The sequence below is a fragment of the Aotus nancymaae genome, unplaced genomic scaffold, assembly GCF_030222135.1.
Source record: "Aotus nancymaae isolate 86718 unplaced genomic scaffold, 86718_ANA_hifiasm-v0.15.2.pri h1tg000010l, whole genome shotgun sequence".
NCBI classification, from domain to species: domain Eukaryota; kingdom Metazoa; phylum Chordata; class Mammalia; order Primates; family Aotidae; genus Aotus; species Aotus nancymaae.
This window is the reverse complement of record NW_026988421.1, coordinates 28475001-28485948: the sequence shown is the minus strand read 5'-3', so window position 1 is coordinate 28485948 and position 10948 is coordinate 28475001. Positions and strand designations below refer to the sequence as shown.

Genomic DNA, 10948 nt, shown 5'->3' with positions numbered 1-10948 from the left:
CTAATTTTTTTTTGTATTTTTAGTAGACACAAGGTTTCACTGTGTTGGCCAGGACTGTACTCAAACTCATGACCTCAGTTGATCCACCCACCTCGGCCTCCCGAAGTGCTGAGATTACAGGTGTGAACACTGTTCCCAGCGTTTTGATTTTTGAGAGGATCTCACTCTGTGGCCCAGACTGGATTGCAGTGGCAGGATCATAGCTCATTGCAGCTTCCATCTCCCTGGTTTAGTAGATGCTCCTGCCCCAGCCTTCCAACTTGCTGAGACCACAGGTGCATGCTGCTACACCTGGCTAATTTAAAATTTTTTTGTAGAGATGCAGGGTGGAGGGGGGTGTGTGTCTCACTACGTTGTCCAGGCCTAAGGGATCCTCCCACCTCGGCCTTCCAAAGTGTTGGGATAACGTGTGAGCCACTGTGCCTGGCCAGTTTTATATATGAGAGGGGAGTGTTCCATGAGGAAGTGGATCCTTATCCTTCCTGAACGGCATTAGTGGGAAGTAGCCAAGGAGTAGTGAGTAGGATTGAAGGGATTGCTAACTGCTAATGTGATCTGAAGTATTGCAGAACTTGGAATTAACTTGATAGGTCTGAGCACTGATATTGGAGTTACTCATGACAAAGGGAGAGTTTCAACTCTGATACCGGAGGAAGAAGCGTTATTTTCAACAGTCTCTTCAGCTTGAAGAGGTGTGTGATTCAGGTTTGGTGTATGGACACCTTTCCCCTTCGTGGAGCTGAAAGGCGGAATATAAAGGGAGTGGGAGGGGCGGCTTGGGAAATCAACACCTTCCACCTCCACGACCAATAACTTGAAGGATGCTCTGCGTAGAGACAAGAGTCTGGAGGCTGGGATGGTATCAGAGAGGAAAGGGCCTCCCTGAGTGTTGGAGGCAGTGAAGATGAAGGGCAAGAATCCATCAGCTGCGCTAGTGGGGGCGGCTGGGAGATCTTGTGACCAAGTCTGGAGAGGGTAAGGACTGTTAGAGCCCGCTTGTCTACTCATTACTCTGGAATCCGAATCCCGGCAGGGGCGCAGGAAACCGCTGCTCTGAGAAAAGGTACTTCCCCGAGAAAGATAGCGCGGGAAGTCCCAAGTTTTCCCGCCACGCCGAGGGCGTGACCCCTGACGTCAGAGCTCCGCCTCTACAAACTGGCGGCCTGTGGGCTCCGCCCTTAGCCAAGATGGCGATACGCGTGGGACCGGAAAGAGTTTTTAGATTTCCTGTCTACCCTACCTCTGAAGTGGAGGTGGGACTGCCCTGTGGAGCCCCACCCCTTCCGCTATGCGCCCGCGCGGCGCAATGACGTAAACAGGCCCACCCACTGCCCCTGTTGGGTTATTGAGTCGTGCTGCGTCGACAACGGTAGTGACGCGTATTTCCCGGAGGATGGCGGACGCCGGCTTGCGCCGCGTGGTTCCCAGCGACCTGTATCCCCTCGTCCTCGGCTTCCTGCGCGATAACCAACTCTCGGAGGTGGCCAATAAGTTCGCCAAAGCGACAGGAGCTGTGAGTCCCGGGCTTGGGGCGGGGAGCGTGCTGGGTCATGACCACAAGGCTTTAGGCCCTGACGTGCTTGGGTTTCCAGGTGGGGAAGACTGTGGAGTCCGCCAGTCCAGTGTCTGCAAGGCCTTTGTGCCGACTCCTCGGCAGTGACCATAGAAAGCTTGGGGCCTCGGTCGCTCCTCTTCCACCAGGTCTTACTAGGTAGCGCACAGTCTTGTTGCTTGTTTCTTGTGAGCCGTACAGCGGCGGCATCGTGGGAGCCTCGTGGCCCGAAGTCACATGGCTAGCATAGTGCAGCTGGGAGCTAGCGCCTTGTCCCACTGAGGACGTTGGTTCTTAGGCGTCTGGTTCTTCTGGGGGGGCTTTTCGTTGGCTGAGGTAAAGCGCGATTTGACCTTACCCTCAATCGCGTTTACTGGGATTCAAAAGTAAGTGAAATTGCTTTAGAATAAGGACTGGGATTTTCGTTAGTAAAGAAGAAAATGAATGAAAGTAGAAGCAAAGTTTTGTTTTGAGTTACACTGGTAAGAATTGAGCGTCATATACAGCCCTACCAAGCAGGCATAGTAGTGGGCTTGGAGCTTTGGCTAATGGAATCAAACAAACCTAGGTTTGGAACCAGGCTCTATTACTTTTTAGATATGTGACCCAGGCAGCTTACTTAACCTCTCTGAGTCTTTCTACAGGGATGTCATCATCCACTTAATAGGATTTTGGTGAGTTTCAGTAAGATTATGTGTAAGAGTAGCAATCTCAGTGCTTGTGCCGAGGAATCTTCTAAAAGTCAAAGTTGTACCATAGTTATGGCAATTTAGGATGCGCCAACCAGGAATGTGAAAGATTTTTAATCTCCATCAACGGACATCCCTGCATGGGAAGACACCTTGAGAGAGAAGAGGGGGGTCCTTTGCAAGGATGATAGCAGGACTAAGAAGGATGGCTTGCACTTTTAGCAGAGTCAAGCTGCAAAAGCAGAGAAACAGATCAGCCTCAGAAAGAACTTTCTTAAGTTGGGACAGGCTGGCATGTGATCTAACTGCTTTCTTATTGGAACTGTTTAGAGTTGACTGTTAAGTGACTGCGAAGAGTGCTTTCACAGTGGACTGGATAGAATTGGACATTTAAGAATTAGGATTCTGAATGGTTTTATGTGAGAAAAGCTAATCTTTTGTGAAGAGTTTACAAAGGCTCAGATGCTAAGCCCTTTACATGCATTTTTTTTTTTTTTGAGACAGAGTCTGGCTCTTGTCACCCAGGTTGCTCACTGCAGCCTCTGCCTCCTGGGTTCAAGACATTCTCCTGCCTCAGCTTCCCAAGTAGCTGGAACTGGAGGTACGTGCCACCACGTGTGGCTAATCTTTTTTGTATTTTTAGTAGAGACGGGGTTTCGCCATGTTGGCCAGGCTGGTCTTGAACTCCTGACCTCAAGAAATCACCCGCCTCAGCCTCCCAACTGCTGGGATTACAGGCATGAACCACCATACCCGGCCAGCATGCATTCTCTTATCCTCTCAATAACTTAATGAGATGTGTAGTATTATCTCCATTTTATAGAGAAGAAAATAATCTCAGGGAGATTAGGTAATTTGTCCTAAGATAAGTTCACATGTATACCGACTGATCCTGTACTCTTTTTTTGTACCACAGAGTCTCACTCCGTTGCCCAAATGGGAGCGCAGTGGCACAGTCTTGGCTCACTGCAACCTTTGTCTCCCAGGTTCAAGCGATTCTGTGCCTCAGCCTCCTGAGTAGCTGGAATGTCTTGGAGTTTTTTGCATCAGTTAATGTTCTGTATCAGTGTAATTAATAACTGAATGCAATTCTTTTTTTTTTTTTTTTTTTTTGCTATTGTTGTTCTTGAGACAGGGTCTCTCTCTGTTGCCCAGGCTGGAGTGCAGTGATGTGATCACAGCTCAGTGCAGCCTCAAACTCCTGGGCTCAAGCAGTCCTCTCATCTAAGCTTCCCAAGTAGCTGGGACTACAGATGTGTGCTACCACACCCAACTAATTAAAAATTCTTTAAAAATATATTTTTTGGCCGGGCGCGGTGGCTCAAGCCTGTAATCCCAGCACTTTGGGAGGCCGAGGCGGGTGAATCACGAGGTCAAGAGATCGAGACCATCCTGGTCAACACGGTGAAACCCCGTCTCTACTAAAAATACAAAAAATTAGCTGGGCATGGTGGCGCGTGCCTGTAATCCCAGCTACTCAGGAGGCTGAGGCAGGAGAATTGCCTGAACCCAGGAGGCGGAGGTTGCAGTGAGCCGAGATCGCGCCATTGCACTCCAGCCTGGGTAACGAGAGCGAAACTCCGTCTCAAAAAAAAAAAAAAAAAAAAATATATATTTTTTAAGAGATGAGGGGTCTCAGCTGGGCCTGATAACTCACGCCTTTGTAATCCCAGCACTGTGGGAGGCTGAGGTGGGTGGATCACCTGATGTCAGGAGTTTGAGACCAGCCTGGCCAACATGGTGAAACCCCGTCTCTATTGAAAATACAAAAAATTAGCCAGGGGTGATGGCAGGCGTCTATCATCCCAGCTACTCGGGAGGCTGCGGCAGGAGAATCGCTTGAACCTGGGAGGTGGAGGTTGCAGTGAGCCTCATTGCACTCCATCCTGGGTGACAAGAGTGAAACTCCATCTGAAAAAAAAAAAAGAGATGAGGGTCTTACTGTCTCGCCCAGGCTCGTCTTGAACTCCTGTCCTTAAGTGATCTGTCTGCCTTGGCCTGCCGAAGTGTTAGGATTACAGGTGTGAACTACTGCGCCTGGCCTGGATGCAGTTTTTTTTTTTTTTTGAGACGGAATCTTGCTCTGTTGCCCAGGCTGGAGTGCAGTGGTGCGATCTCCACCCACTGCAACCTCCGCCTCCTGGGTTCAGCGATTATCCTGTCTTAGCCTCCCTAGTAGCTGGGATGACAGGCACATACCACCACGCCCAGCTAATTTTTTGTATTTTTAGTAGAGACGGGGTTTCACCATATTGGCCAGGCTGATCTTGAACTCTAGACCTCGTGATCTGCTGGGATTACAGGCGTTAGCCACTGTGCCAAGACCCTAAATGCAGTTTTTTACATTCAGTACAGTACTTACTAGTCTTCTCTTGGAGGCTTCTTTCTTCTTTTTTTTTTTTTGAGACGGAGTCATGCTCTGTTGCCCAGGCTGGAGTGCAGTGGCACAATTTGGGCTCACTACAACCTTGGCCTCCCAGGTTTAGGTGATTCTCCTGCCTCAGCCTCCCAAGTAGCTGGGATTACAGGCTCCTGCTACCACACCCAGCCAATTTTTGTGTTTTTAGTAGAGATGAGGTTTCACCATATTGGCCAGGCTGGTTTTGAACTCCTGACTTCAGGTGATCCACCTGCCTTGGCTTCCCACTGTGTTGGGATTACAGGTGTGAGCCACCGCACCCAGCCTGGAGGCTTGTTTCTGATGATTTGGTATTATAATCCACATTGCAGCAAACACATTTTTGTATTAGTGTTTGTATTCTCATGTAATGGATAAGATTACATTCTTAGATAGTACATTGATAGAGTGAACCTTTTATTTTGGCAGGGGGCTAGAGATGGGGGTCTTGCTATGTTGCTCAGGCTGGTCTTGAACTCCTGGCATCAAGTGATCCTCCTGTCTCAGCTTCCCAAAGTGCTGGGATAACAGACATGAGCCAGTATGCCCAGTCAAAAGTGATTTTTTTTTTTAAGACGGAGTCGCTTTGTATTGATAATGAAGAGAAAAGAAATTTAAAAATTAAAAAAAAAAAAGGCATTGTTGCTGTTGTTCCCAGGCTGGAGTGCAGTCTCGGCTCACTGCAGCCTCTACCTCCTGAGTTCAAGCAATTTTCTTGCCTCAGCCTCCCGAGTAGCTGGGATTACAGATGCACGCCACCATGCCAGGCTAATTTTTTAATTTTTAGTAGAGATGGGGTTTCGCCATGTTGTTTCATGCTGGTCTCAAATTCCTGACCTTGTGATCCACCCACCTTGGCCTTCCAAAGTGCTGGGATTCCAGGCTTGAGCCACTGTACCTGGCTGATTTTTTTTTTTTTTTTTTTTTTGGACTTTGATAAATATAGATTGGCAGGCAGGGGGTTAAATGGTGCCATAAACATAGGAATAGCTGAAGTTTTTTATGTCAGAAATTGGGAAATGCACAAATAGAATATTTTTCTCTTAGTTTATACAAGTAGCAAAAGTCTTATCAGGATGTAACATTTGTACCAAATTTAGTAGGTATGTATATAACAGGCCACATTTAATGAAAGCATAACTGGGATAAAATAATTTCCTTACCCAGCTCTTTTTGTTCTCCTACAGACACAGCAGGATGCCAATGCCTCTTCCCTCTTAGACATCTATAGCTTCTGGCTCAAGTAAGCCTTTCCTGTTCCACTTTGGCTGTTTTCTCCCCCGAGGTGGGTTGGGCTGTGTTTCTTGGTTTTGGAAGATTCCAATCCCCTAGAAATTGGTCTAATCTACCTCAGCAGGTCTGCTAAGGCCCCAGAGCGAAAGTTACAGGCAAATGGACCAGTGACTAAGAAAGCTAAGAAGAAGGCCTCATCCAGCGACAGCAGTGAGGACAGCAGCGAGGAGGAGGAAGTTCAAGGGCCTCCAGCAAAGAAGGCTGGTAAGGCAGAGTAGCTGGTGGGCTTGATGGTGCCAGGAAAAGAATTTACAGCCTGCTTGTCCCATATGGCTGATTCTTACTGGGACCTGTGCATTTGTTCAGCTGTATCTGCCAAGCGAGTTGGTCTGCCTCCTGGGAAGGCTGCAGCCAAAGCATCAGAGAGCAGCAGCAGTGAAGAATCCAGTGATGATGAGGAGGAGGAGGACCAAAAGAAACAGCCTATCCAGGTTTGCAGCTTTGGGAAGAAAAAGGGATTTAAGGATTGGAAAGGAAGAAACCTAAAATTGTGGCCTCTAGCTTATAACCAAAGGTTGATGGTGGCAGTACAGTAGATGAGGAAGAAAATCTGGGGATTTTTCAGGAAGCTGATAAAAGTATGAGATCTGGAAGGGTTGTGTGAGGTTGAATCCTCTGAATCCAGAGGAAAAATTAAGCCCATTCTGCTTGAGGAGTTTGGGTTCCTCTGGGACACTATTCAGGGATCCAAGAATAAGAGAGTGTGTTTTCTTGGAAGCTTTAGCAGGAACAGGACCAATATATCAATGAACTTTTTTTTTTTTTTTGGAGACAGTTTTACTCTGTTGCTCAGGCTGGAGTGCAATAGTGTGATCTCAGCTAACTGCAACCTCTGCCTCCCAGGTTCAAGCTATTCTCATGTCTCAGCCTTTCAAGTAGCTGGGATGACAGGTGCCCACCACCATACCTGGCTCATTTTTGTATTTTTAGTAGAGATGGGGTTTTGCCACTTTGGTCAGGTTGTCCTCGAACTCCTGACCTCGGCCTACCAAGGTGCTGGAATTAACAGGCGAGCCATAGCACCCAGCCAACTTTTTGTTGTTGTTTCATAAGAGTTTTTGCCCTTTCCATATCCTGTCCTTAGCTTTCTCTTGCTCTTACTGCTCTAGGCCCCTAAAAATAAAAGGAACCTAGGATGCCCTTTGGGTACCAGAAGCTTTTGCTGATTCCCCTCCTTGTGTTTTTTCTAACAGAAGGGAGTTAAGCCCCAAGCCAAGGCAGCCAAAGCTCCTCCTAAGAAGGCCAAGAGCTCTGATTCTGATTCTGATTCTGACTCAAGCTCCGAGGATGAGCCACCAAAGAACCAGAAGCTAAAGATAACACCTGTGGCAGCTAAACCTCAGGCTAAAGCCCCACCTAAACCAGGTACTGTTTCCGTTCCCAAGAGGCTGGGCTGGGGACCAGATTACTCTGGGGACTGGTGTTAAAATTGCTGATTTGGCACAGGTGAAATGGTACTGTTTGTTGAACTGGAGGTATTGATTAATAGTCTTTTTATTTTAAAGCTTTTTCACTAATAATAAGATTTCATAGTTAAGAGCTAGTAAATAGACAAACAGTTACTGCAGCAAGGGAAAATATATATTTTTTTAAATGGTATCCATTTGGCATTTTGTGACATTTCATAAACATTTTATGTACTCACACATCCCATTCCACTGTGACCACTTATGTATCTATTTATTGTGCTTTTCACTGCCATTTTTGCTCTTCTACATTCATTCTGTGAGACAAATGAGAATTTTTCTTTTTTTCTGTAACTTATGATGAGGGTTAGGTTATGATTTCTCCGAATGGAGGTTGAAGTGAAAGATTTTAGAGGGCATACTTAGATTATTTATGTGCTCTTTTTTATTTTTTTTAAAAAGCTGGTCAGATTTAGCAGTGGGGGGTTGTATACCAACTTTAGTGACACTAATGTTAATGAGTTCTGATAACCCGCTACCATTGGACCCGCCTGTGCCCTTTTTTTTTTTAAAGACAGTTTTATTCCTGACGTGGGATAGGAAAGGCATCCTTTGATGTGGTAAACCATGGCATTCTCCCTGATGACTGCTTTAAAGTTAAAAAAATTGGTGAACTCCTAGCCAGGCGCAGTGGCTCACCCCTGTTATCCCAGCATTCTGGGAGGCCAAGGTGGGTAGATCGCTTGAAGTCAGGAGTTCAAGACCAGCCTGGCCAACCAGCCTGACCAACATGGTGAAACCCGTCTCTACTAAAAATACAAAAATTAAGCGGGCGTAATGGTAGGCACCTGTAATCCCAGCTACCTGGGAGGCTGAGGCAGGAGAATCACTTGAACCATTGCACACCAGCTGTGGGACAGAGCTAGAATCTTTAAAAAAAAAAATACTGGTGGACTCCTAAGTTCTGTGCTCATAGGAAGGAGGTTTTTCATGATCCTGACTTGTCCTAAAACTCCTTACTCTTTCTTTTTCTTGGGTATTCCAGCTCGAGCAGCACCTAAAGTAGTCAATGGTAAAGCAGCCAGTAGTAGCAGCAGCAGCAGTGATGACTCAGAGGAGGAGAAGGCAGCAGCCACCCCCAAGAAGGTCTGGGCCATAACTTCTGTCAGGGAAGAGGTGACCAGGGTGGGATGTGTGTGTATCTCATTCCCTGGCAGGATTGGTTGGGTCAGCATTTTCCTGTGGTAATCAGTTTTCTTTCTAATGCAGACTGTATCTAAAAAGCAAGTTGTGGCCAAGGTCCCAGTGAAAGCAGCTGCCACCCCTACCCAGAAGAGTTCCAGCAGTGAGGATTCTTCCAGTGAGGAGGAAGAACAGCAGAAAAAAAACATGAAAAATAAACCAGGTGACCTGACATGGGGAGTGAAGCTGTATGACTGTGGACAGGGCCCAGTTGCAGTAACCACATGGACCTCTCCATAGAGCTACTTGAGTGTCCTCGTGAGATGACAGCTAGCTTCTCCTAGAGCTAGTAATCTGGAAAAGCAAGGAGGAATCTGCAGTGCCTTGTATAACGTAGACTCAGAAGCGACACCGTGTTCTGTTAGAACTGAGTCACTAATTCTGGCCCATACTCAAGTGAAGGCAAATTAAGTTTCATTTCTAGAAGGAAGTAGTATCAAGAAATTTGTATACATATCTTAAAACCATCACATCGTCCCTTTTACACAGGTCCTTATAGTTCAGTACCCCCACCTTCTGCTCCCCCACCAAAAAAGACCCTGGGAACCCAGCCTCCCAAGAAGGCTGTGGAGAAGCAGCAGCCTGTGGAAAGCAGTGAAGACAGCAGTGATGAGTCTGGTGAGTCAGAGGGATGCAGCCTCCCCTCAGCGTGGATCTGGAGGAGGGGATGGGGAATAAGAGAGAGAAAGCCTTCCATCCCTCCATTGCTTTTTGCTTAACGCAAGATAGAGTTAAGGCTCTGTGTGTGTCTTCGCATTCTTTTTATTGCTATCCTGGTTGGGTTGGGACCCTGGACCCAGCATAATGCTACAGGTTCTTCTCAGATTCAAGTTCCGAAGAAGAGAAGAAACCCCCAGCTAAGGCAGTCGTCTCTAAAGCAACCACTAAACCACCTCCAGCAAAGAAAGCAGCAGAGAGCTCTTCAGACAGCTCAGGTAAGGCATATGGAGGCCCTCAGTTCAGTGAGATGCTCTTAGGCAGCTGCTAAGGGCTTCCCTGAATCTGATTTGGGGAGCTGTTGATTCCATCCCTTCTGTGTCTAGACTCTGACAGCTCTGAGGATGATGAAGATCCTTCCAAGCCAGCTGGTACCACCAAGAATTCCTCAAATAAGCCAGCTGGCACCACCAAGTCACCTGCAGCGAAGCCAGCTGCAGCCCCTAAGCAATCTTTGGGTGGTGGCCAGAAGCCTCTCATGCGAAAGGCTGACAGCAGCTCCAGTGAGGAAGAGAGCAGCTCCAGTGAGGAGGAGAAGACAAAGAAGACAGTGGCCACCACTAAGCCCAAGGCGACTGCCAAAGCAGCTCCACCTCTGCCTGCCAAGCAGGCTCCTCAGGGTAGTAGGGACAGTAGCTCTGATTCAGACAGCTCCAGCAGTGAGGAGGAGGAGGAAGAGAAGACGTCCAAGACCGCAGTTAAGAAGAAGCCACAGGAGGTAGCAGGAGGTGCAGCCCCTTCCAAGCCAGCCTCTGCAAAGAAAGGAAAGGGTGAGAGCAGCAGCAGTTCTTCCTCTGATGACTCCAGTGAGGAGGAAGAAGAGAAGCCCAAGGGCAAGGGCAAGGGCACTCCAAGACCACAAGCCCTCAAGGCCAACGGCACCTCTGCACTGACTGCCCAGAATGGAAAAGCAGCTAAGAACAGCGAGGAGGAGGAAGAAAGGAAAAAGGCAGCAGTGGCAGTTTCCAAACCAGGTTTGTACCTAATGAACGTGCCCTCTGGGTTTTGTCCCCTCAAATCAGGATGGGATATACTCTTTGAGGGTGGGGTAGTGAGAGGAAGCCCACCACTGGGCTTCTAGTTGGGTAAACCTGGGAGGAAGAACAGGAAACTGATCTCTACCTCTTTTTTTTTTTTTTTTTTGAGATGGAGTCTCACTCTGTCACCCAGGCTGGGGTACAATGGCATGATCATAGTTTGTGCAGCCCCAACCTCCTGGGCTCATGTGATCTTTCCACCTCAGCCTCCTCAGTAGCTGGGACTACAAGCATACACAACCATGCCTGGCTGATTCTTTTACATTTTGTAGAGACAGAGTCTCACTCTATTGCCTAGGTTGATCTCGGTTTCCTGGGGTCAAACAATCTTCCTACCTTGTCAGAAAATGCTGGAGTTCGCTGCCGGGCGCGGTGGCTCACGCCTGTAATCCCAGCACTTTGGGAGGCTGAGGCGGGTGGATCACGAGGTCAAGAGATCGAGACCATCCTGGTCAACACGGTGAAACCCCGTCTCTACTAAAAATACAAAAAATTAGCTGGGCATGGTGGCGTGTGCCTGTAATCCCAGCTACTCAGGAGGCTGAGGCAGGAGAATTGCCTGAACCCAGGAGGCGGAGGTTGCGGTGAGCCGAGATCACGCCATTGCACTCCAG

The 10948-nt window shown here is 47.8% G+C and overlaps 1 protein-coding gene across 2 annotated transcripts in view; it reads left to right on the top strand.

Annotated features, from left to right (window-relative positions):
* Positions 1 to 1356: 1356 nt before the first annotated feature.
* Positions 1357 to 10948, top strand: part of NOLC1 (nucleolar and coiled-body phosphoprotein 1) — a 12025-nt gene continuing 2433 nt past the window's right edge. Inside the window, exons 1-10 of one of the 2 annotated variants that reach the window (XM_021672973.2) lie at positions 1357 to 1513; positions 5827 to 5882; positions 5997 to 6136; positions 6239 to 6363; positions 7126 to 7297; positions 8384 to 8484; positions 8608 to 8743; positions 9070 to 9198; positions 9405 to 9515; positions 9624 to 10271. In XM_021672973.2, coding sequence (XP_021528648.2) covers positions 1394 to 1513; positions 5827 to 5882; positions 5997 to 6136; positions 6239 to 6363; positions 7126 to 7297; positions 8384 to 8484; positions 8608 to 8743; positions 9070 to 9198; positions 9405 to 9515; positions 9624 to 10271 — 1738 coding nt within the window. In that variant the 5' untranslated portion in view covers positions 1357 to 1393. Of the gene's footprint in view, positions 1514 to 5826; positions 5883 to 5993; positions 6137 to 6238; positions 6364 to 7125; positions 7298 to 8383; positions 8485 to 8607; positions 8744 to 9069; positions 9199 to 9404; positions 9516 to 9623; positions 10272 to 10948 lie in introns of both variants that reach the window. The other variant, XM_064373948.1, reaches the window with a different exon arrangement.